Here is a 21,562-nt window from a genome sequence, read left to right on the forward strand (position 1 = left end):
GAGTCACCCTAATACCCCCCTTATTTCTCCTTTGTTTGCAGGTGCAAGAAGTGGGGTGTCCCAATTGAGAAGATTTACAACAAAACCCAGCGGGAGAAGTTTGCCTGGGCCATTGACATGGCTGATGAAGACTATGAGTTTTAGCCAGTCTCAAGAGGCAGAGTTCTGTGAAGAGGAACAGTGTGGTTTGGGAAAGATGGATAAACTGAGCCTCACTTGCCCTCGTGCCTGGGGGAGAGAGGCAGCAAGTCTTAACAAACCAACATCTTTGCGAAAAGATAAACCTGGAGATATTATAAGGGAGAGCTGAGCCAGTTGTCCTATGGACAACTTATTTAAAAATATTTCAGATATCAAAATTCTAGCTGTATGATTTGTTTTGAATTTTGTTTTTATTTTCAAGAGGGCAAGTGGATGGGAATTTGTCAGCGTTCTACCAGGCAAATTCACTGTTTCACTGAAATGTTTGGATTCTCTTAGCTACTGTATGCAAAGTCCGATTATATTGGTGCGTTTTTACAGTTAGGGTTTTGCAATAACTTCTATATTTTAATAGAAATAAATTCCTAAACTCCCTTCCCTCTCTCCCATTTCAGGAATTTAAAATTAAGTAGAACAAAAAACCCAGCGCACCTGTTAGAGTCGTCACTCTCTATTGTCATGGGGATCAATTTTCATTAAACTTGAAGCAGTCATGGCTTTGGCAGTGTTTTGGTTCAGACACCTGTTCACAGAAAAAGCATGATGGGAAAATATTTCCTGACTTGAGTGTTCCTTTTTAAATGTGAATTTTTATTTCTTTTTAATTATTTTAAAATATTTAAACCTTTTTCTTGATCTTAAAGATCGTGTAGATTGGGGTTGGGGAGGGATGAAGGGCGAGTGAATCTAAGGATAATGAAATAATCAGTGACTGAAACCATTTTCCCATCATCCTTTGTTCTGAGCATTCGCTGTACCCTTTAAGATATCCATCTTTTTCTTTTTAACCCTAATCTTTCACTTGAAAGATTTTATTGTATAAAAAGTTCCACAGGTCAGTAAACTTAGAGGAAAATGAGTATTTGGTCCAAAAAAAGGAAAAATAATCAAGATTTTAGGGCTTTTATTTTTTCTTTTGTAATTGTGTAAAAAATGGAAAAAAACATAAAAAGCAGAATTTTAATGTGAAGACATTTTTTGCTATAATCATTAGTTTTAGAGGCATTGTTAGTTTAGTGTGTGTGCAGAGTCCATTTCCCACATCTTTCCTCAAGTATCTTCTATTTTTATCATGAATTCCCTTTTAATCAACTGTAGGTTATTTAAAATAAATTCCTACAACTTAACGGAAACTTAAGTGTCTGCCTCTTTGTTACAAAGGGCCTCAGGCCAGAGTTGGGGCTGGGACTTAGTGTGGGATGAGGTCTCACCACTCAGGTCAGCAAGAGTAGATTCCTCCCAGGAGCAGATGAGGCAGGGCCTGGCCTGGAAAGGAGTGTTGTGTGCCTGTCCTGCTGCTGTGGGTGTGGGTTAAAGAGGATCCAAAGTCCATATCCTTAGATAAAAGACAGGAAAGGAAGGAAGGGTGCAAAAAATCCACAGTAAGAGGTGTGGTGCAAAGACAGCATCGGAGGCCTAGCGTAGGTAAAGTATATTGAGCAGGATGTTGCAGCTGTATTTGAGAGTCAAAAGTTTTGGAGAGCTTTCCATGTGTACTGGCCAGAAGCAGAAGGGAGCTGCTTTAGGTTTTTTCACGTGGCTAAGCTTACAATCAGGATGGGGAGAATTAAGGTTCCAGATCCCAGAAGCCCCTTCCCACATGGGATGCAAACTTCTCCCTGCATTGACTGCTTAATTGAAAAAGGCAGTGTGGTCTCTGACCACTTTCTGGTGCTCCAGTTACCCTAGCTGGCTATGGTCTCTACAAAAATTGTTCCTTTGCTCATCCTAAATTATAGGTAAGTCTGGAATTCAGAATGAAAGTGAGGTCTCTCTCTAGGTCAAATGGACTGCAGGGAGCAGGAAGGCCAGAAGGGTCAAAATTGGTAAATTAATGGAAGGGCCCTGGGCCCTCTAGCTTGTTAGCACGAGCAGGTAGGTGTCTTCGGGGAGGCGAACCCATAGTCTCTGTTCTCCCTGAGGCTGGAGGCAGGGCTGGTACTAGGCCCACAACAGAGAATCCTGGAGGTCCTTGGCAGCCTGTATTTGTATTAACCAGTGAAAGAGGCAGCATTCACCCCAGGGAATAAGGGAGGTTATGTAGCCATCACTGCTTTGGAGCAGAGAGACTCCAGCCAGGTGTTTTTGAATTCTGTGTTGAGGTAGCTGGGCCACTGAATGTAGGGAATACAACAGAGAGGCTCTTTTGGTACCCATTTGATACACTGGGGCTGGTAGGTAAGTAGGTTGGTGTAAGTGGACCTCAGATGCCACAGCTAGGGGACAACCTTTGGTCCAAAACTAGAAGTCAGGTAAGGAGGCCTTGCAGGCAGAAGACCTTGCTGATGAACAGGAAGTAATGCCTACCTCTCTGGCAAGGACCTCTCTTGCAAGTCTGAGGGCAGATGCTGGGCAACAAGATGCTGCTCAACACAACTAAGAAGGGCATCCCAGACAGTGGCAGCAGGCCTGGGAGACCAAAGCCAGAGAATGGGAAGCTGACCTGGCCACTGGGGATGAAAGAAGAGGCTGAACAGGTAAGTGGGGGCCAGATGTAAAGGACCTTGAAGGATGCTTAACCCAGGAGTCAAGAGTAAACTTATCCACTTGCCTAGTCCAGTAGGTTTTATTTCCAGCCACGTCCAAGAACAGGCCAGATGGGCAGGGTCTGAGAAACTCCCTCCCATCAGGCCTTGCTATGATGCCCGAGTTCGGTGTGGGCAAAGGGCTTCCACATGCTACCCAAGCCAGATATCTGTGTGCTGACTTGGCTTTTCTCCTCTCTTACCTCACCTTCATCTCCCATCCCCCAAATCTGGCCAGCAAGTCCTGTCTCTCCATTCTCCCTGCCAAAAGCTGTCAAATTTCAGACCTCTGCTACATTAAAACATGAAAAGTAACCTTCACAACCCTCAGCCCTTTCCAGCCACTACCTTCCCCTTTTTTCCCAAACAAGCACCTGCAATAAGTCATCACCATCCAGTCATTCCCCCACCCACTGCAACTAGCTTCTGTCCCATGAGCCCACAATTCCTTGTCTTCACTCTGACCAATATCGCCAATGACTAGATGACCAAACCAATACATGGGCTCTCCATTCTGCATCTTAGAGTCTTTGTGGCACTGGACACTGTTGACCACTCCTTCCATCATTTTGAGGGTACGATGATTTTTAGCAACTTTGCTGAGTGGTGCAACTATTAACCATGTCAATTTTAGAACATTTTCATCTCCCTGTAAGATCCCTTATGCTCATTTACAGTTAATCCACATTCCCACTCCCGGCCTCCACTAACCTTTCTAAATTTGCATTCTGAACATTTCATGTAAATGGAATCATTCAATAGGTGACCACTCCCTTCTCTCTGATTTTCACAATGCCACCCTCTCCTGGTTTTACTCCTGTCCCTATCAGGCTTTTTCTGAGTCACCTCTTCTATCAGGTCCTAAGTGCCATGATTCTTACCTCAGCGTAGCTGACTTCATTTGCACCTAAAGGTGATGACTTCTCTTCCTCTCTAGCCTAGAGCCCTTTTCTAAGCTCCAGACTCACATTATCAACTACACCTCTGCAGGGCATGTCTACGGGCACCTCAATCTCAGCGTCTCTAGAACTGAGCTCAGTACCCACCACCCCAAGCCTGTTGGGCCTGGGCTTCACATCTCAGGGAAAGGCACCAGATCCTCTGTCCCCCAACCCAGAAACTAGGGTAGCCACCATCCTTCACTCCTCTCGTTTCCACACCCAGTAAATTACTCCAAAATCATCTCCTCAATACCATAAAATTTATTTTCTGAAAAAATTTTACTCCTTAGAAATTCTTCAAATAATGAGACACTGTCAACTTGTTTTGAACCAAAAAGCACTTTTTAGAGAAAACACATTACCCTGAAATGACCTCAGTCAGGCCAGTTTTGGATGCTTATAAGTAGTCCCCTGACAAAAATCAGTAAACAAGGAGACAAAGAAATTTAACACAGACTTAGTAATTTTCACAATCCCAAGAATTCCATTCAGACAAGCCTCTTAGAAATCACTAAATAGCAAAGACTTTTTTAGATTTTATAATTGTACTGTGTGTGTGTGTGTATATACACACACACACTTTTTTTTTTTTTTTTTTTTGAGACGGAGTCTAGCTCTGTCACCCAGGCTGGAGTGCAGTGGCGAAATCCTGGCTCACTGCAACCTCTGCCGCCTGGGTTCAAACCATTCTCCTGTCTCAGCCTCCTGCCACCACGCCCAGCTAATTTTTGTATTTTTCGTAGAGATGGGGTTTCACCATGTTGGCCAGGCTGGTCTCGAACTCCTGACCTCGTGATCTTCCCGCCTCAGCCTCCCAAAGTGCTGGGATTACAGGCGTGAGCCACCGTGCCTGGCCCACACAAATGTTTTTAAAGGAGTCTTTTAGGCCAGGAGCAGTTAGCTCATGCCTGTAATCCCAGCAGTTTGGGAGGCCAAGGCAGAAAGATCACTTGAGCCTCGGAGCCCAAGGCTGCAGTGAGCTATGACTGTAACTGCACTCCAGCTTAGGTGACAGTGAGATTCTATCTATACACACACACACCACACAGTCTTTTAGAAAAATTGAGATAGTAATGGATAATAAGAGTTGAGGTTTGGGTCAAAATAATATGGGAGGGGTTAGTGGGTAGAATTTGGCATGAAACAAGAGTGGCCACCAATTCATTATTGAAGCTAGATGATGGGTATGTGGGCATTCACTATACTATACACGTAGACACATTTGAGATTTTTCTTTTTTTTAAATTTTATTTTATTATTATTATACTTTAAGTTTTAGGGTACATGTGCACAATGTGCAGGTTAGTTACATATGTATACATGTGCCATGCTGGTGTGCTGCACCCATTAACTCGTCATTTAGCATTAGGTATATCTCCTAAAGCTATCCCTCCCCCCTCCCCCCACCCCACAACAGTCCCCAGAGTGTGATGTTCCCCTTCCTGTGTCCATGTGTTCTCATTGTTCAATTCCCACCTATGAGTGAGAATATGCGGTGTTTGGTTTTTTGTTCTTGCGATAGTTTACTGAGAATGATGATTTCCAATTTCATCCATGTCCCTACAAAGGACATGAACTCATCATTTTTTATGGCTGCATAGTATTCCATGGTGTATATGTGCCACATTTTCTTAATCCAGTCTATCATTGTTGGACATTTGGCTTGGTTCCAAGTCTTTGCTATTGTGAATAGTGCCACAATAAACAAACGTGTGCATGTGTCTTTATAGCAGCATGATTTATAGTCCTTTGGGTATATACCCAGTAATGGGATGGCTGGGTCAAATGGTATTTCTAGCTCTAGATCCCTGAGGAATCGCCACACTGACTTCCACAAGGGTTGAACTAGTTTACAGTCCCACCAACAGTGTAAAAGTGTTCCTATTTCTGCACATCCTCTCCAGCACCTGTTGTTTCCTGACTTTTTAATGATTGCCATTCTAACTGGTGTGAGATGGTATCTCATTGTGGTTTTGATTTACATTTCTCTGATGGTCAGTGGTGAGCATTTTTTCATGTGTTTTTTGGCTGCATAAATGTCTTCTTTTGAGAAGTGTCTGTTCATGTCCTTTGCCCACTTTTGATGGGGTTGTTTGTTTTTTTCTTGTAAATTTGTTTAAGTGCTTTGTAGATTCTGGATATTAGCCCTTTGTCAGATGAGTAGGTTGTGAAAATTTTCTCCCATTTTGTAGGTTGCCTGTTCACTCTGATGGTAGTTTCTTTTGCTGTGCAGAAGCTCTTTAGTTTAATTAGATCCCATTTGTCAATTTTGGCTTTTGTTGCCATTGCTTTTGGTGTTTTAGACATGAAGTCCTTGCCCATGCCTATGTCCTGAATGGTAATGCCTAGGACCTCTTCAAGGAGAACTACAAACCACTGCTCAATGAAATAAAAGAGGATACAAACAAATGGAAGAACATTCCATGCTCATGGGTAGGAAGAATCAATATCATGAAAATGGCCATACTGCCCAAGGTAATTTATAGATTCAATGCCATCCCCATCAAGCTACCAATGACTTTCTTCACAGAATTGGAAAAAACTACTTTAAAGTTCATATGGAACCAAAAAAGAGCCCGCATCGCCAAGTCAATCCTAAGCCAAAAGAACAAAGCTGGACACATCACGCTACCTGACTTCAAACTATACTACAAGGCTACAGTAACCAAAACAGCATGGTACTGGTACCAAAACAGAGATATAGATCAATGGAACAGAACAGAGCCCTCAGAAATAACGCCGCATGTCTACAACTATCTGATCTTTGACAAACCTGAGAAAAACAAGCAATGGGGAAAGGATTCCCTATTTAATAAATGGTGCTGGGAAAACTGGCTAGCCATATGTAGAAAGCTGAAACTGGATTCCTTCCTTACACCTTATACAAAAATTAATTCAAGATGGATTAAAGACTTAAACGTTAGACCTAAAACCATTCTTTTTCTTTTTTTGAGATGGAGTCTTGCTCTGTTGCCCAGGCTGGAGTGCAGTGGTACAACCTCGGCTCACTGCAACCTCTGCCTCCCAGGTTTAAACAATTCTCCTGCCTTAGCCTCCTGAGTAGCTGGGATTACAGGCATGTGCCACTTGTAATGCTAATTTTTTTGTATTTTTAGTAGAGACCGGGTTTCGCCATGTTGGCCAGGCTGGTCTCGAACTCCTGACCTCAGGTGATCTGCCCACCTCAGCTTCCCAAAGTGCTGGGATTACAGGTGTGAGCCGCTGCACCCGGCCCAGCCACCGTACCTGGCCAAGATTTTTCTTTAAAAATGTCTTTTTTATTTAGACACAAGGTCTCACCTCTGTTGCCCAGGCTGGAGTACACTGGTGTGATCATAGCTCACTATAGCCTTGAACTCCTGGGCTCAAACAATCCTCCGACTTCAACTTCCTGAAGAGCTGAGACTACAGGTGCATGCTACCATGCCTGGCTAATTTTTTTGTTTTTATATGTTTAGAGACAAGGCCTCACTATGTTGCCCGGGCTGGTCTCCAACTCTTGGGGTCAGGCAATCTTCCTGTCTCAGCCTCCCCAGATACTGATATTATAGGTGTGAGCTACCATGCCCAGCAGAGATTTTTCATAACATGTTTAAAGCAATACAGTAACTGGTTATTTTGAAGATTATTAGTATATATCCATAGAGGAATTGAGGGGGGAAAAGCAACATCTTAATGTTATACTAAAAGGTAATTATGCTTAGGTTACAATTTTCAGTGATAACATCACATACTAATTCAGAAAGTATTCCCTTTGCAGCAACATGGATGAATCTAAATAACATTATGCTGAACGCAGACACAAGAGTACATACTGTATGATTCCATTTATGTGAAATTCCAGAACAGGCAAAACTAATCTGTAGTGACAGAAAGTCAATCAGTGGTTGCTGGATGGGGACAGAGGAGACTGACTGCAAAGGCGCACCAGGAAACATTTTGGGGTGATGGAAATATTCTCTATCTTGATTGGGTGGAGGTTACATGAGGGTATACATTTGTCAAAGCACAAATTTTACACTTAAAAATTGATGTATTTTATATGTAAATTATTCCTCCACAAAAATTATTTTTTAAGTAAAAAAAAAATCTAAGTAAAAAAAGTTGGCCGGGCACGGTGGCTCACACCTGTAATCCCAGCACTCTGGGAGGCCAAGGTGGGTGGATCACCTGAGGTCAGGAGTTCAAGACCACCCTGGCCACGGTGAAACCCCATCTCTACTAAAAATATAAAAAATTAGCTGGGCGTGGTGGTGCGGGCCTGTAATCCCAGCTACTCGGGAGGCTGAGGCAGGAGAATCGCTTCAACCCGGGAAGCGGAGGCTGCAGTAAGCCAAGATCACACCATTGCACTCCAGCCTGGGCAACAAGAGCGAAACTCCGTCTCAAAAAAAAAAAAAAAAAAGTTGTTTGCTCTCTCTCTCAACTTAGAAGGGAGGGAAAGTGATGATATGCTTTGAGAGATTCTATTAGATGACTCAAAAAGCGACTCATGGTGAAAATACAGAAATCCAAGATTCATGTAAAGAGTTGAATATAGTTTACTGAAAATGTGAGTGTGGGGAAAATCAATGTTCATAAATCAATATATTGTTTTAAATATGTGATTTAAAGTATGTACATGTAGCTAAATAAACTATTATATGTGGACATTTGCATCTCTAAAAAGTTTATATTTTAGTTGCAAAAAAAAAACAACCCACAGAACAACTTGGAGTGACCCTATCATGAAAATGAGTGTTTGCCTTGTATCTGGAGTGGCCATCTCTTTCAGGCATATACAGTCTCTCACTTTGCTCTATCTCCACAGACACTAACAGGTTTCAATAAAGCCAAGTGTCCCTTCTCAGTGCTCCAATGGCCCCCATCACACTGAATTGTCATGGTCTGTTGGCATTTCTGTACCCACTGCTGGAGTGGGAACTTGTTCTGACTCAGCTGTGCTGTCTTAGTGCTCTAGAGGATGCATCGGTGAAGCGTGTTGCAAGGAGGAGAGAGAAAAACAGAAAAGTGCAGGTCTGCCCTGGCCTGGGCTTTCCCCTTCTCTTCCTTTATTGCCATATGTTGCCTCAGTGATGCAGTCACAGTGTCCCTGCCACCTTTCAGAAGAAGGTACATCTGCAGCCCAGCTGGAGAACCTCAACATCTGGGTCCCACTATGGGGGCCAATCAGCAGAGATACACCAAGGTCAATGGAGAAAGCAGTCCCTGGGAGCAGCCGAGCCAGGTGTGATTTTGCCTTGAGAGAAAACACGAGGCTCTTGAGGGACAGATAATACAACCCAGGTGAGGAGGAAAGCAGGTGGACATGACCTAAGAAGTGTGAGGCCTGATGACTAAGTTGGAGCCACAGATAGATTTGGGGGCCAGGGGTCAGGAGCCTAAACAGCAGGTTGTGGGTGGAGTTCAAGGTGCACTGAGGTTAGTTCTTAGGAAGTAGTACTGGCTGTGTGCTGAGGTGCAGGCTGGCTCACAAACCCAGAGGAGGGGCTGTTCAGATGTCTAACACGAGAAACTGAGTAAAAATTAAAGAATGGTTTAGGCCAGGTGCAGTGGCTCACGCCTGTAATCCCTGCACTTTGGGAGGCTGCAGTGGGTGGATCCCCTGAGGTCAGGAGTTCGAGACCAACCTGGCCAACATGATGAAACCCCCGTCTCTACTAAAAATACAAACAATTAGCTGGGCGTGGTGGCACGCGCCTGTAGTCCCAGCTACTCAGGAGGCTGAGGCAGGAGACTTGCTTGAACCCGGGAGGCGGAGGTTGCAGTGAACCGAGATTGCGCCACTGCACTTCAGCCAGGATAACAAGAGTTAAAAAAAAAAAAAAAAAGTTTAAAGAAAAAGGACAATGTTTTACACATGGATCAAATTAGACACTGCAAGACTATAAATCTGCACCCTTCTAATGTGAAAAGGGCTTCACTGAGCTATACTTGTATATTATGCCCTCGATATTCACTCAAGGCCATTACAAGGAACAAACGAAAACGGCATCAGCATTTGCTATTAACCAGTTGAGAACATTCTCCACTATTTCAATTAAATAAGTATCCAGGTGAGAAACTTCTTTTATAATTTAACCCCAGAAATTTTTTTTACTCCAAAGAACCAGTTAACAGAATAGAAAGTGTTATTGTTTTGGCTATCAAGAAGCTCAGCCATGTTTAATTCTCAATCACATCAGCTACATTAACCCATAAACCATATTATTGTCCTCCTCCTTATAATCTCATCTCCTATTTCTATATTTTATTCTCTATTTTTAAGTACTCAAAACATTTTTAAAGGGCTGAAAAAGAATATACTTGTGGTAGACATAGCAACGTGCCACCCAAATCCCCTTCAAAGAAGGACTTGTTGACCCAACTATTGGGAGAGCTGTCAGCAGAAAATCTTCAGCTGTCAGCCCCTCGAAGATCATCTTGGCTGCAGAGTGCCATCTGGCCCAGGCTAGGCTCTTCCCAGGACATTACAACTCCTTTCCAGGCTAGTGCCAGACAACAGAGATCCTGGGAGTTGGCTGAGACTGTCATCAGGCCTGCGTCTCAGTTTAGTTTTCCCTGTGCCCACTCCTGTTTCTTTCCAGTACCTCCCAGAGTGTTGATCCCAGGGCCACTCCCCAATAAACATACTGCACACTAACCTGTCACAGAGTCCGCATCCAAAGAACCCAACCTGTGACAGCACCAAATCAAAAGAGACTCAGGAGGCTGAGGCAGGAGAACTGCTTGAACTCAGGAGGCGGAGATTGCAGTGAGCCAAGATTGTGCCATTGCACGCCAGCCTGGGCGACGAGAGAGAAACTCTGTCTCAAAAAAAAAAAAAAGAGAAAACATATCAGGTAGGGGTATTTTACAAAGGAGAGAGGATACACAATAAAGTGTTCATACATACATGGGAAGCAAAACAGCATTGATTCTGGGGCCAGACTACCTGGGTTTGAATCCTGCCTTTTAGCTCTGTGCCTCAGTTTTTTCATCTGGAAAATGGGGATAATAAGAGCACTTATAGGACTGTAATGAGGAAGAAATGAGACAATGTGGATAAAGCAGTTCCATAGTGTTTACTATATGTCAACCACTGTTCTAAGTGGTCATTTAATAAACAGCTGTGAGGCCAAACCCACAGGTCCCGAGGGGCAGTTGGGCTGGGACTCTCCCCAGACTCTGGGCATGGGCACAGGTACAGTGTAGGCCAGGGCATGCTGAAGCATGCATGTTCACAGAAATAGGCCTGAGCAGGGCTAGCATGGGTGACGTCACAGGCGTGTGCCTTGTGTGGGTGCTGGGCTGCTCCTCCCAGACAGCGCAGCTGCACGTATTGCCATTCACACCCACGCACCCATATATATGCTGAGCTGGGGGAAGCCCACACAGACCACACCCTCTGCATGCCCTGTTTTTCCTGCACCTCCTTTGGTGGAAGGAGGCACCTGAGGCCTGGAATGCTGGCCCAGAAGTCCCAGGAGGAAATGGGTCCTGTTCCCTGATTACAGGCCTGGCAACGGGCTGAAAACTCAAGCTCTTGTTGGCAGGGATTTCTTGAGCCCCTAGAGGTCCAGACCCAGAGGCAAAAGTAAAAGCAAGGAAGCCTTACCCTGCATGTTAGGAAGCTCCCCAAAAAATGGAGAAACAGATGTAAAAAGTGCATCAGAGCCCACAGGCTGCCCGAGTCAGCACAGTAAGCTCAATGAGGGCTGCAGCACTTAAGAGGGTGCCTCCTGTAAAAAACAGGATCAGACAGCCAGAGAGGGGCCCCATTCAGCCCCCGTCTGCCTTCCTGGTCTCATCACTCCCTGTCCCCTCCTCAGTCAGGAAACTCTAGCTTTGTAACCCTAAATTCAACAACCTCTTCCTGGCCTCAGGGCCTTTGTACATGCTGTTACCTCTACTTGGAATGTACTTTTCTCCAACCCACCTTTAATAATTCACCTCGCCATCGACTCACTTCCTTTAGACCTCTGCTGAGGTCTGAAGAGATCTCGACCCAATGTTTTTCCTTCTAGCCCTCATCATAATTGTCTTTATGTAACAGAGTGTTTATTTAATGTCTGAACTCCCAGAGAGCTGGCGCTGTGTCTCTCTTGTGCTCCTCATGTTGTCAATGCCCAACACAGAGAAGAGCAGGGTCCACAGAACTTCAAGCCTAAACCAGTTCAAGCCACACTCTGTGAGCACTCACGTTCTGCTGGATTCCCTGTGCCCAAGGCCAGCGGTGAGCATGCCTCCCCTCACCCATGCTGATTAACCAGATAGCCTCCATGCCCACTGACTACTGACCACCAGGACTTACCTAAGCCAGTGGATCTCCTGTGAGGCAGAAAACTCATGGAGTCAGGCCGACTTGGGTTCTAGTTCCCACCTAGTCATGTTATGTGGCTTTGGGGCAAATTGTAGAACTTCTCTGAATCTCTGTTTCCTCATCAGTAAATTGTGGACCATCATTCCTGATTAGAAGATAATTATGAGGATCAGGTGTGACCACAGGTGCACACCTTCAGCACAGGGTCTATGCTAGCTCCGTCCCGCCCACGTAAAGGCCTGCCACTAGGTGGCAGTCCATCTCAGCTACCCCACCGCTCCTTACTCCACAGAGGCTGGCTAGGACAAAGGGTCTCAATGTCATACTGAATTCTGAGCTTCTTAGGGGACGCACTTGAGGAAATCAACGTTAACACACAAGTTTCCACTACAGCAAGACAAAGTCAGAAGCAGCAGCCCCAGGTCACTATCCAGCTGAGTGGGTTGCCTGAGCACACTCTCTTACTTACAAACTCTAGTCTAGTCCTACTATCTCACAAATCCCAGGAAGCCTGGCTCTTTCTCTAGCATCAGCTGGAAGCTCTGTTGGGCTTCTCACCTCTGAAATGCAGTAAGTTGTCCTGCTGTGCCTGGCAGCCGACCCACTGCCTGGCTCAACATGTCAGACAGGCTCCACCGCGACCGTGGGTGTCCTCAATTTTGGCGGTGCTGACAAGGGTAGATAGATTGCAGGGGTGAGTTTCAAGAATGGCTTCAGAAAGACGAAGAGTATGAATTATATTCCATAACCAGAAAAAGGCCTTGTGGCTGGAGAATGGAGAGTGAAGGATCACTTGTGAGAGATGAAACTGGTGAGATGGGCAGGTCATATAGAACCTGCTAGGCCAAGCAGGGAGTGTGGATTTTAGGTGCAATGGGAATTCACGGAGGGTTTTAGCCTGGATGTAGGGGATCATGATTTAATTTCATTTTAAAGATTTAAAGCATGATAGATCCAGGCAAAACCAAACTGATAGATCCAGGCAAAACCAAACAAGGTGAGTAGTCTGGGTGACAGGAGATGGGGCCTTCAGCTTGTGGGCTGAGTGACAAGGTCTTGATGGATTGGAGGTGAGGCAAAGGGAGGAATCAAAGTTAGCTGCAAGGGTTTTGACCTTCCAACTTAGAGGAGTTTAGCGCCGCGTTCTGAGAAAGTGAAGACTGTGGAAGGAATCGTTTGGGGAGGGAAGGCGAGCTGTCTAAGGGGGGGGATGTGGAACATGCAGTGGGATGCTGGGGCCTGGAACGTAGGGGAGATGCAGGTTTGGAGTCACCGGTGCCTGTGTTGTTGGGCAAAGCCAGGGGAAAGGTCAAGTCGCCTTGGGATCTGGCCTAGCACTGAGTGCAGAGGAAGAGAAGCTTCTGAGATCGAGAGGGAGCGGCTACAGGAGGAGGAAGAAAGCAAGGCGGGGAAAACCAAAGTTCAGGAGAGCATTTGCAGGAGGGCGCTGCGGGGTAGGGTCTGAGTCGGAGCCCCGAATCGGACTCGAGTCCTCTCGCGTGGGGACGGAGCGTGCAGAGGCCCATGCGAGGGACAGACACAAAGGCCCTGGGAGCTGCAGGTCAGACCGCTGGACAGCGCGGCCGCGGACCTAACGCCCCTGTAAGGGGTGCTCACGCTTGGGGGGAACTCTCCGAACGAGAGGACCACTGAAGGCCACCCTGGCAGCAGGGCCGGAACAGACAGACGTGGGTCTGGTCGTCGCCAGAACTGCCTGCGGACCAGCCCCGCGCTGCCGGGGGGGCGGGACATGTCGGCTGTCCATCAGTGCCCGCGACCAATCCGCAGGCAGCCCCGCCCCCGCCCCTCCCGGGAGAGGGCGCGCGGAGGACCCGCCGCCGCCGGTGTGAGGCGGCCCGTCCTGGCTCCCTTGTCTGGGAAGCCCGCCCAGGTAACTGGGTTTGGCCGGGCATTCCCGGAGGACGCGCCATCCCCTCACGTCCCGTCCCGGTCGCTGCATGGGCGGTGTTCGGGACGCGGGGGCTGCGTCTGTGCGGGACCGCGGGCTAGCGGCGCCCGTGCGAGTACGCCTGACTGACGCGCCGGCCGCGGGGCCTGCGGCCTGTGGGCGGGGCTGCCGTGCGTGACAGGGCCGCTCGTGGCCGCCGGGCTGTGTCCGGGGCCGCGTGAGAAAGCTCTGCGGGACTGAGGGCTGGGTGGGTCGACCGGGAACGGCGCGCGCTCCCGCCGCCATCGCGCCTCCGTCCCCGCCTGCGGCCTGTCTGGGGGTCGCGGGGCGCAGGCGCGGCGGGCCGACGGGCGGGGGTCCTCCCCACGGGTGCGCGGGCGCCTTTGTTCCCGGCGCGCGAGCGGGGTGGGGCCTCAGGGCAGCCCCGCCCCGCCGCGCTCAAGCCCCGCCCCGTGTCCGCCTGCAGGAGCCGCCGCCGGGTCCCGCTCGTCTGCCGCCTCAGCCTCAGCCCCAACCTCAGCCGCCGCCGTTGCGCCTGCTCCCGGGCGGTCCCGGCCTGTGCCGCCGCCGCCCCCGGCGTCGGAGCCATGGCGGGCGCCGCGTCCCCTTGCGCCAACGGCTGCGGGCCCGGCGCGCCCTCGGACGCCGAGGTGCTGCACCTCTGCCGCAGCCTCGAGGTGGGCACCGTCATGACTTTGTTCTACTCCAAGAAGTCGCAGCGACCCGAGCGGAAGACCTTCCAGGTCAAGCTGGAGACGCGCCAGATCACGTGGAGCCGGGGCGCCGACAAGATCGAGGGGGCTAGTAAGTGCGCCCACTTCCTGCCTGGGCCCGCCGCGCGCGGGGGTCGTGGGAGCCCGGCCCGACTGCTTGCACCCCGGCCGGCCGCCGCAGCGACTTGGGCAAACTTTCGGGCCCTCCCAGACTCCCTCCGGGCCCCGCCCCCGCTTCGTCTCGGGTGGTCACTGGGGGCGGGGGGCATCCGGGTCCTCGGTCACCTGACAGGACACCCCCCTCCCCCAGCTGGGGGGAGTGTTCCAGGCGCTTTGCCCTGAGGCCTAAAAATCCTCGCGGGCTGGAGACCTGCGGTGCAGGCATCGGGCCCCCCAGACCCTGGGAGTGGTGGCGGCGTCGGCGAGGGGAGCTAAGGCAGTGACCCCCACCCTGCACGGGAACCTGGGGCCTGACCAGACGGTCCCCGCCCACTCTTTATCCAGAAAGAGCAGTCTGTGAAACTCTCCGGGCCCCCAGCCTGGGCTCTTATTTGCAAAGGAATCTTTGGGTTCCCTAAGTAGAACTTAGGCAGATGTTGGGTAGGGCTGGTCTTGGAGCAGAGCTGGGCCTACTCATCTCCCTCTGGGGGAGAGGGAGGAAGGTGGTCTTGTTTGGTTTGGAGAAGCCTGAGAGAAACCAGTGGCTGGAATTTTTTTTTTTTTTTTTCCTGCTACTTTTGTCCCAAAGCTGGGTTTTGGAGGCCTATGTGGGTGGGCAGACACTCAATGCCAGGGCAGGGACTCCCCTTGCCCTGGGAAGCACGTTCCCAGGAGATGGGCCCCATAAAGGCCTGCCCCAGCGCCTTGGAGTCAGGTATTCTTCTCAGGAGTGCAGCTAGTTTGTGAGTCTAGCCCTTTGTCCTCTGTCCGGTGGCTTCAGGGAGCGGGAGCGGCTTCTCTTGGTTTCCTGCCTTTTCGCCTTCCCAGGCCTGAGCTTGGCTGCTTTTGCGCTGGTCTCTAGTGGGAGGAGGGAGTTGGGGGATTTTGAAAAACCCCAGATCTTTGAGAGTTGTTCCACTTAGCGCGTGCCTGTGCTGTGGTCGGATGGGCACTCTGCTCTGCCCTCCATTCCCCCGCCTCTCAGTGTGAAGAGATGGTGTGTCTGCAACTCTAGACTGGGTTGCTTCTTGCAGGGACCCCCGGAGACTAGGGTTAGAGAGACCCAGGCTCAGAACCAGGTCTGTGTGAAGGAGGGAGATCAGGAAGTGACACCCCAAGGGGGGGTCCCACAAACCTTCTTGGGTATGGTGTGCATGTGTGTAGATAGTTGAGGAGATTGGGAGGAAGGAAGGTCTTGTGGTGAGGCAGCCAACCATCCTCAGCTACAAACTCCAGATCTGACACAGATCTAACGCAGCTGCTCAACTTAGAAATGGCAGCCCCCTTCCTCAGTGCCCCCACTGACCCTGTCAGCCATTGGGAGAACATTTTAGTGACTTGAGAGCCTGTGGATTCCAAAGTAAAGGAAGAATCGACACTGCAAAGAGCTGAGATAACCCTGGGAACATCACTCAGGCATCAGGCTCCAGGCATGCTCCCCTTCCTTACTCCCTATGCTGTGTTGAGTTGGTGGCACTGGCTGGAAGTTCTCAGAGATCTCCTGGGTAACAGACTGCATTTTAAACCACGCATATTAGCAGGCAATAAATGTAGCACAGTGGTTGATGGCAAGTCTGGATTTGAAGCCCATATATTCATTGTGTGTTTCCCGGCCAGTTACTTACCTTCTCTGAGCCTTGATTTCCTCATGTGTAAAATGGGGGTAATAATATATCCAGTATATATGGTTGCTCCAGGATCAAATGAGACAATTCATGTAAAACATCTAGCATTGTCTGACACATAAATGTTTAATAAATATGAGCTGTTATTAGCAATAACATTAACAATAGACCGTGGCTACCCTTCAAGACCCTGAACTGGGAATGGTGAGGGGGTGAGGTGTAGCTGTAGGTGAGGATGAAGGTGCAGGAAGGGAGGAGGACGGTGACCAAATTCACATTTCACTTAGATTGCTACTCAGAAAAAGGCAGGAAACAGTTTTGTTTTGCCCCAACCCATGTGCCCACTCACCCACCCACCATGTAGAACAGTGTTTCTGTAGAGAAAGTGTTTGCAGTTGTGCACATTTGACTCCTGGGTGTGACCTTTCTTGTTTGTAAGTTGGGGCCTGAACAGAAAAGAGGGGTGCAGAGAGGGGATGATTTATCATGCCTCATGTATTTGGGGGATGGAGGCAGGCATACAGAGGACCTGATAACCCCCTACCCAGGGGTGAGCAGGTGGGTCAGCCAGAGGTGTACAAATTGAGTGACCTCATCAGTTAGCTGGGATTTAACAGGCCTGGAGAGTAGGCAGAGGATGTAGGAGGACCCTGGCTTTTGGATTTTGGGGGCTCAGATTGAAAAGAGCCTGGATGAAAAGTCTGGTCGATGCTTGTGTGTTCAGACTTAACTAATGGAGGCTTCCACCGAAGCCGTGCCCTGCTTCTGCCCATTCGTGGGCTCTCCTTGTTGGTGGGTTCTGATCCCTGCGGCCTCTGAGGAGGTTGGACTGCCAGCCGGGTTTTCTGCCACCTGGACTCTTGCCCAAGCACCTCAGGTATCTGGCCTTTCCTGCTGACCCTACCAGGGTACCAGCAGTGCCTGAAGCCTGGCCTAAGAGAGAGACACTGTGCTACCTTCAGGGTGTTGGTAGACCTGAGGGAGAGACAGTGTGGTTTAAGGAGCACTCATACTCATATGTAAGACCTTCTTCTGCCCTGACTCTGTGCCCTCTCTTGTCAGCAGTTGTGAAATGGAGCTGACACCTGCTGATTTCTAGGGTGGTCATTTGGCTTAAAAGCGGGGTGGGGAAGTGCTTAGGTGTTGACAAGTTTGGTTGTCCTGGTGGTATGACAGGAACCAGGTTGGTGTTTGGCCTTTTATGTTGCAGATACTGACATAAATGAATAAAATGCAGTTATGTTAGAGTTCCAGCTGAGTGCTATTGAGACCTTTCGTCCCATTTTACAGATGAGCAAATGGAAATGGAGAATCGTTTGTGCCCAAGGTGTTGTGTCAGTGTGTGCCAGGGCCTCAGCTGGGACCAGCTCACTAGTCAGAGGCTGACTAGCAACCCCAAGCCCATGTTCCCTGTGGTCCACGTGGCTCCTCTGTGAGACACCTTTGTGCTCAGACCATGCATTACAGGGCAAAGACCACTTTGGCTTTTGTATCCCAAGACAGCCTCAGCCTCTCTAGGCTCTGGCTCCACACTTTTTCTTCTGGTGTTTTCTGAGTTGAGATGGTTCAGACTCATGTTTAATGAGGTTGTCCATTTGAGGGTCTTTGTGGGCCCAGTAAACACTGGTGTAGACACTGTGGAGGTACTCTGAATACTGGCTGAGCATGTCCATGGGGACTTCTGAGGCCCCAGGCTTCTGTCTTTGGCTGATTCTTCACTAGATACTTTTCTAGATGCCAGGCCCTCTGAGGTGAAGGAGTATGGGTGCTTGCTTTTAGGGAAACGAAAACAGGCAATGACAATTGTGAGCAGTACCTTTGATGAAGAGGGTGAGGGTGGCCGAAGAAAACAGCTAACTGCCTTGATGAGGCAGGCGGGCTCAGAAGGGAGGTAGTAGTGGAACCAGCTGGCTGGGGCTTGACCCCTGTGGCTGGGGAGCAGACCACACCAGGAGGCCTGCTCCGAGGGCTAGGCCCACAGCACGGGAGAGGGCAAGGCCCAGGCCGGTGTCATCAAGGGTTTTCTTTGTACTGGCTGTTACTCCCAGTGGGAGAGGGGCAGGAGCACATGTCCGGATCTCCAGAGCTAGCCATCCCTGCCTGTGTATTTCCTGTCTGATGTAGTTTTTTCCAAGGGAAGTCAGACCTTTTAGTGTTTCCTCAGCACCCCAGGCTTGCCCCGATGTGTGGGTTTCCAGGTCCCCCCACCCAGCTGGGATCCTCTGTTTCCTGTGAACCTAGGAAAAGGGCCTGCTTCACAGATAACTGGAGGAGCTGAGCACACCCAGTCCTGGGACCCACAACACCTCCAGCTTCTCTCCAGACTCTTGTGTGTATGTGTACACAGATGCACAGGATTCAGTTGGAGTTTAGAGATCTTGGCTACTAGCTTTGCTCTGGGTAGCTTCTTGGAATGAGGCACATTTATTAATATTTGCAATAAGTATTATTATACCTCCCCATTTGCCCAGTGCTAGGCACCAAGGATTCAAAAGTTTATTGAGACATGGTTTGTGCCATTGATGAACTCTTGGAAAAGACAGATGTAGAGGCATATGATTATAACCCTGTGTGTTACATACCATAATATAAAGGCCTCTACCAAGAACTGTGAGGAGCTCTGCCAGGAAGGCATTAAAGGAGAGGTGACCTTTGAGGTAGGCCTTGAATTACTGAGGCACCTGCCTGTGCTGAGACTGAGGAACTGGGAATCACTCTGTGCAGGGGTAGGGAACATATATGGTGTGGTAGAGAGGAAGCTGGGACTGGTTGGAGACAGCTATAGCCCTGGTGTGCCATGTCCAGCAGATTACACTCAGTCCTGGAGGCGACGGGAGTCAGCGGAGGCTGTTGTGGGACTGACTTGCCTCTGCCTGGGAGACCACAGTGGCAGTGGTTTGTCAGGCAGGTGTTGGGGAGGGAGGCCAGTGAGCTCCTACGGTTTGCACAGTTTGCAGGAGAGAGCTGATGAGGGCCCAGACAAGACCTTCTTGCTGAGGCAGGGTGGGGATGCCATGGTGGTAGATGGGAGAAGGGCTGGGTCTTGAGGGGTGAGACAGAGCTTAGTAGTTAAGCATTTGGGCCCTAGACTCTGCTTGAATTAAAATCCTGTTGTGCAGCTTACTTGCTCTGTGACCTTAGAGCATGACTACCTCTCTGGGCTGCTTATCTGTAAAAAGGATAGTATTAAATGGCATTTATTTTATAAGGTTTTTGTGAGGATTTGATGAGAACCTGTATAAAGTGCTTAGCACCTGTATAAAGTGCTTAGCATGGAGTGTGGCACAGTGTAAGTGCTTACTACGTAGGATCCCTGACAGGACAGAGATGAGGATTAAGTTCTCAGGAGGACCTGGTGGGGAGGAGTTCGAATGCACCTGTTGTCCTAAGGGGCTGGTGCCTGGCCACCAAGCCCTTTGATTCAGAGGCAAGGAGGCCCGCCCATCCTCTCTTGCAGCTCTCAGCAGTCCCTCTATTGTCAGGGCTCTTTCCCACTGCTGGTTTTGCAGGGAGACAGGGCAGTTGGCTAGAAGCAGCTGCTTTGGGTGGTAACCCCTTCTGTAGAGTGAAGGTATGATATTGTCCTATTTCTAAGTGCCTAGCCCAGGACGCTATCTGGAGAGATCTTGTCTTCGAGGAAGTGCTCTAATGCCACAGCCTCGATGTGGTAGGGCCTGCCTCTGCTGTCACTGTTATGTGTCAGTCTCCGTTAACTCACAGCATCTCTTCTTACTCTGTGCCTTTTCCTGTGGGACGTGGCTTCAAGGAGACCACAGATGATAAGTTGGAGGAAGGGAGCGAGGCCTGAGATTGCAAAGGTGTGATATTAGGAGACTGATTTTTCCCCCTTTCCACTTGCTTTGTTAGAACTAGAAAAGTCACTGCAGACTTTGAAGAGAGTCCTAGGAGAGATGGGTGTGGGATAGGAGGATGGGAATGTTCTGGTGCCCCTTGTAGAGTGCTTTGTTTAGAGGAGCATGGGAACAGTGCGTCCTTGGAGGGAATCTCTGAGAGCAGCGTGTTTACAGGTGGCAAGACTCAAGGTGGAGCCACGGGTGAGGAGTGGCTTCAGGCTACCATTGACCAGATAGTCCCACCTTGCTGGTAATTGAGCTGAAGTGCCTGGAGATTTGTGGCTAGAGCTGGTCAGATTTGGGTTCAGGTCTCAGCTCTTACTGTGACCTTGGGCAGATTACTTTTCCCTGTCTGAAATTGATCTTTAGCTGTAAAAGTAATTTCTCCTCACAGAGCTGTATATTAATAATAAGGGAGATTATATATAAGAGTAAGAGATTTTATGTGAAAACTACCCAGCACAACATTTGTCACTTAGTGGCCACTTAACAGTATTCATTTCCTTTACTCTCACCTTTGTTAACTACAGAGCTCCAGTCTTTTCCACCACTAAGCTCGGCCACAAGTGGCTGCTCCAACAACCTGGGCTAGGAGTCTGTTTCCTACTTGCTTTCTGTGTTCCTTCCCTGAGTCTGTACACAGAGGACTGGGGCATCAAAAAACTCTGGAATTGGAATAGCATATTGGGAGTTCATGGAACATTTTCTCACCTGTTGTATTGTTTGAACTTCACAGCAGCTCCATGAATCCATGGAGGGCAGGAGTTACTATCCCTCTCTTACAGAGGAGAAAACTAAGCCCTAAGGGTAAGGTCACATAGCAAGTTCATGGCAGATCCTAGGATTTCAGATTCCTGCTATAGTATTCAGTTTATTCTCCCATTCTGGGGAAAATGATAATAGGATGGACTGTTCTATAGGAACAGAGGGTTATTTTGTTTTGTTTTGTTTTTCTTCCCTCTGGCCACATGTGTTTGACCAGCCTAGACTTCCATCTGTGGACAAGCTGGACTCATTGCCTCAATTTCAAAACCCGTCCTGCACTCATCCTTGCCACAACACCGGTGTCGAGATGCTTGGCCCACCCAGACCTTTCCCACACTCCTACATGGGGGTGAATGTAGCCGCTGATTGGGGGCGGGACACAGAAGAGCCTCACCCTCTTGACTTTCTGGTTTGTGGTGACACTTCCGCCTAAGCTTCTACAGAACATGGGAACCTGGGGCTCCATGCCCCAAATATCCTGAGAAGGGCTTTTCCAGGATTCTCTATGACAACTCAAGAGCATGCATTCATTCATGTGCTCTTTAATTTGTCATACATTTGTTGTGGG

General features: G+C 48.8%; 3 protein-coding genes across 8 annotated transcripts in view; 2 read left to right on the plus strand and 1 right to left on the minus strand.

The window, feature by feature from the left end:
• TOP1 (DNA topoisomerase I) overlaps window positions 1-1,334 on the plus strand; it is a 96,454-nt gene extending 95,120 nt beyond the window's left edge. The window contains exon 21 of the mRNA XM_003825894.6: window positions 42-1,334. Coding sequence (XP_003825942.1) covers window positions 42-144 — 103 coding nt within the window. The 3' untranslated portion in view covers window positions 145-1,334. The remainder of the gene's footprint in view (window positions 1-41) is intronic.
• The window catches only part of LOC117977236 (translation initiation factor IF-2), a 39,221-nt gene extending 24,894 nt beyond the window's left edge, over window positions 1-14,327 (minus strand). For 2 of the 4 annotated variants that reach the window (XM_055104648.2, XM_055104649.1), the window contains exons 1-3: window positions 12,528-14,327; window positions 11,961-12,114; window positions 10,312-10,473 (exon numbers count right to left, since the gene is read on the minus strand). In XM_055104648.2, coding sequence (XP_054960623.1) covers window positions 13,561-14,163 — 603 coding nt within the window. In that variant the 5' untranslated portion in view covers window positions 14,164-14,327 and the 3' untranslated portion in view covers window positions 10,312-10,473; window positions 11,961-12,114; window positions 12,528-13,560. Of the gene's footprint in view, window positions 1-4,232; window positions 10,474-11,960; window positions 12,115-12,527 lie in introns of those variants that run through there. The other 2 variants (XR_004668260.3, XM_063601246.1) reach the window with 2 other exon arrangements.
• Window positions 13,766-21,562, plus strand: part of PLCG1 (phospholipase C gamma 1) — a 38,773-nt gene continuing 30,976 nt past the window's right edge. For all 3 annotated transcript variants that reach the window (XM_034947370.2, XM_055104602.1, XM_008951278.4), the window contains exons 1-2: window positions 13,766-13,860; window positions 14,345-14,682. In XM_034947370.2, the coding sequence (XP_034803261.1) occupies window positions 14,466-14,682 (217 nt within the window). In that variant the 5' untranslated portion in view covers window positions 13,766-13,860; window positions 14,345-14,465. The remainder of the gene's footprint in view (window positions 13,861-14,344; window positions 14,683-21,562) is intronic.

Source organism: Pan paniscus, chromosome 21 (genome assembly GCF_029289425.2).
Source record: "Pan paniscus chromosome 21, NHGRI_mPanPan1-v2.0_pri, whole genome shotgun sequence".
In the NCBI taxonomy this organism is placed as follows: domain Eukaryota; kingdom Metazoa; phylum Chordata; class Mammalia; order Primates; family Hominidae; genus Pan; species Pan paniscus.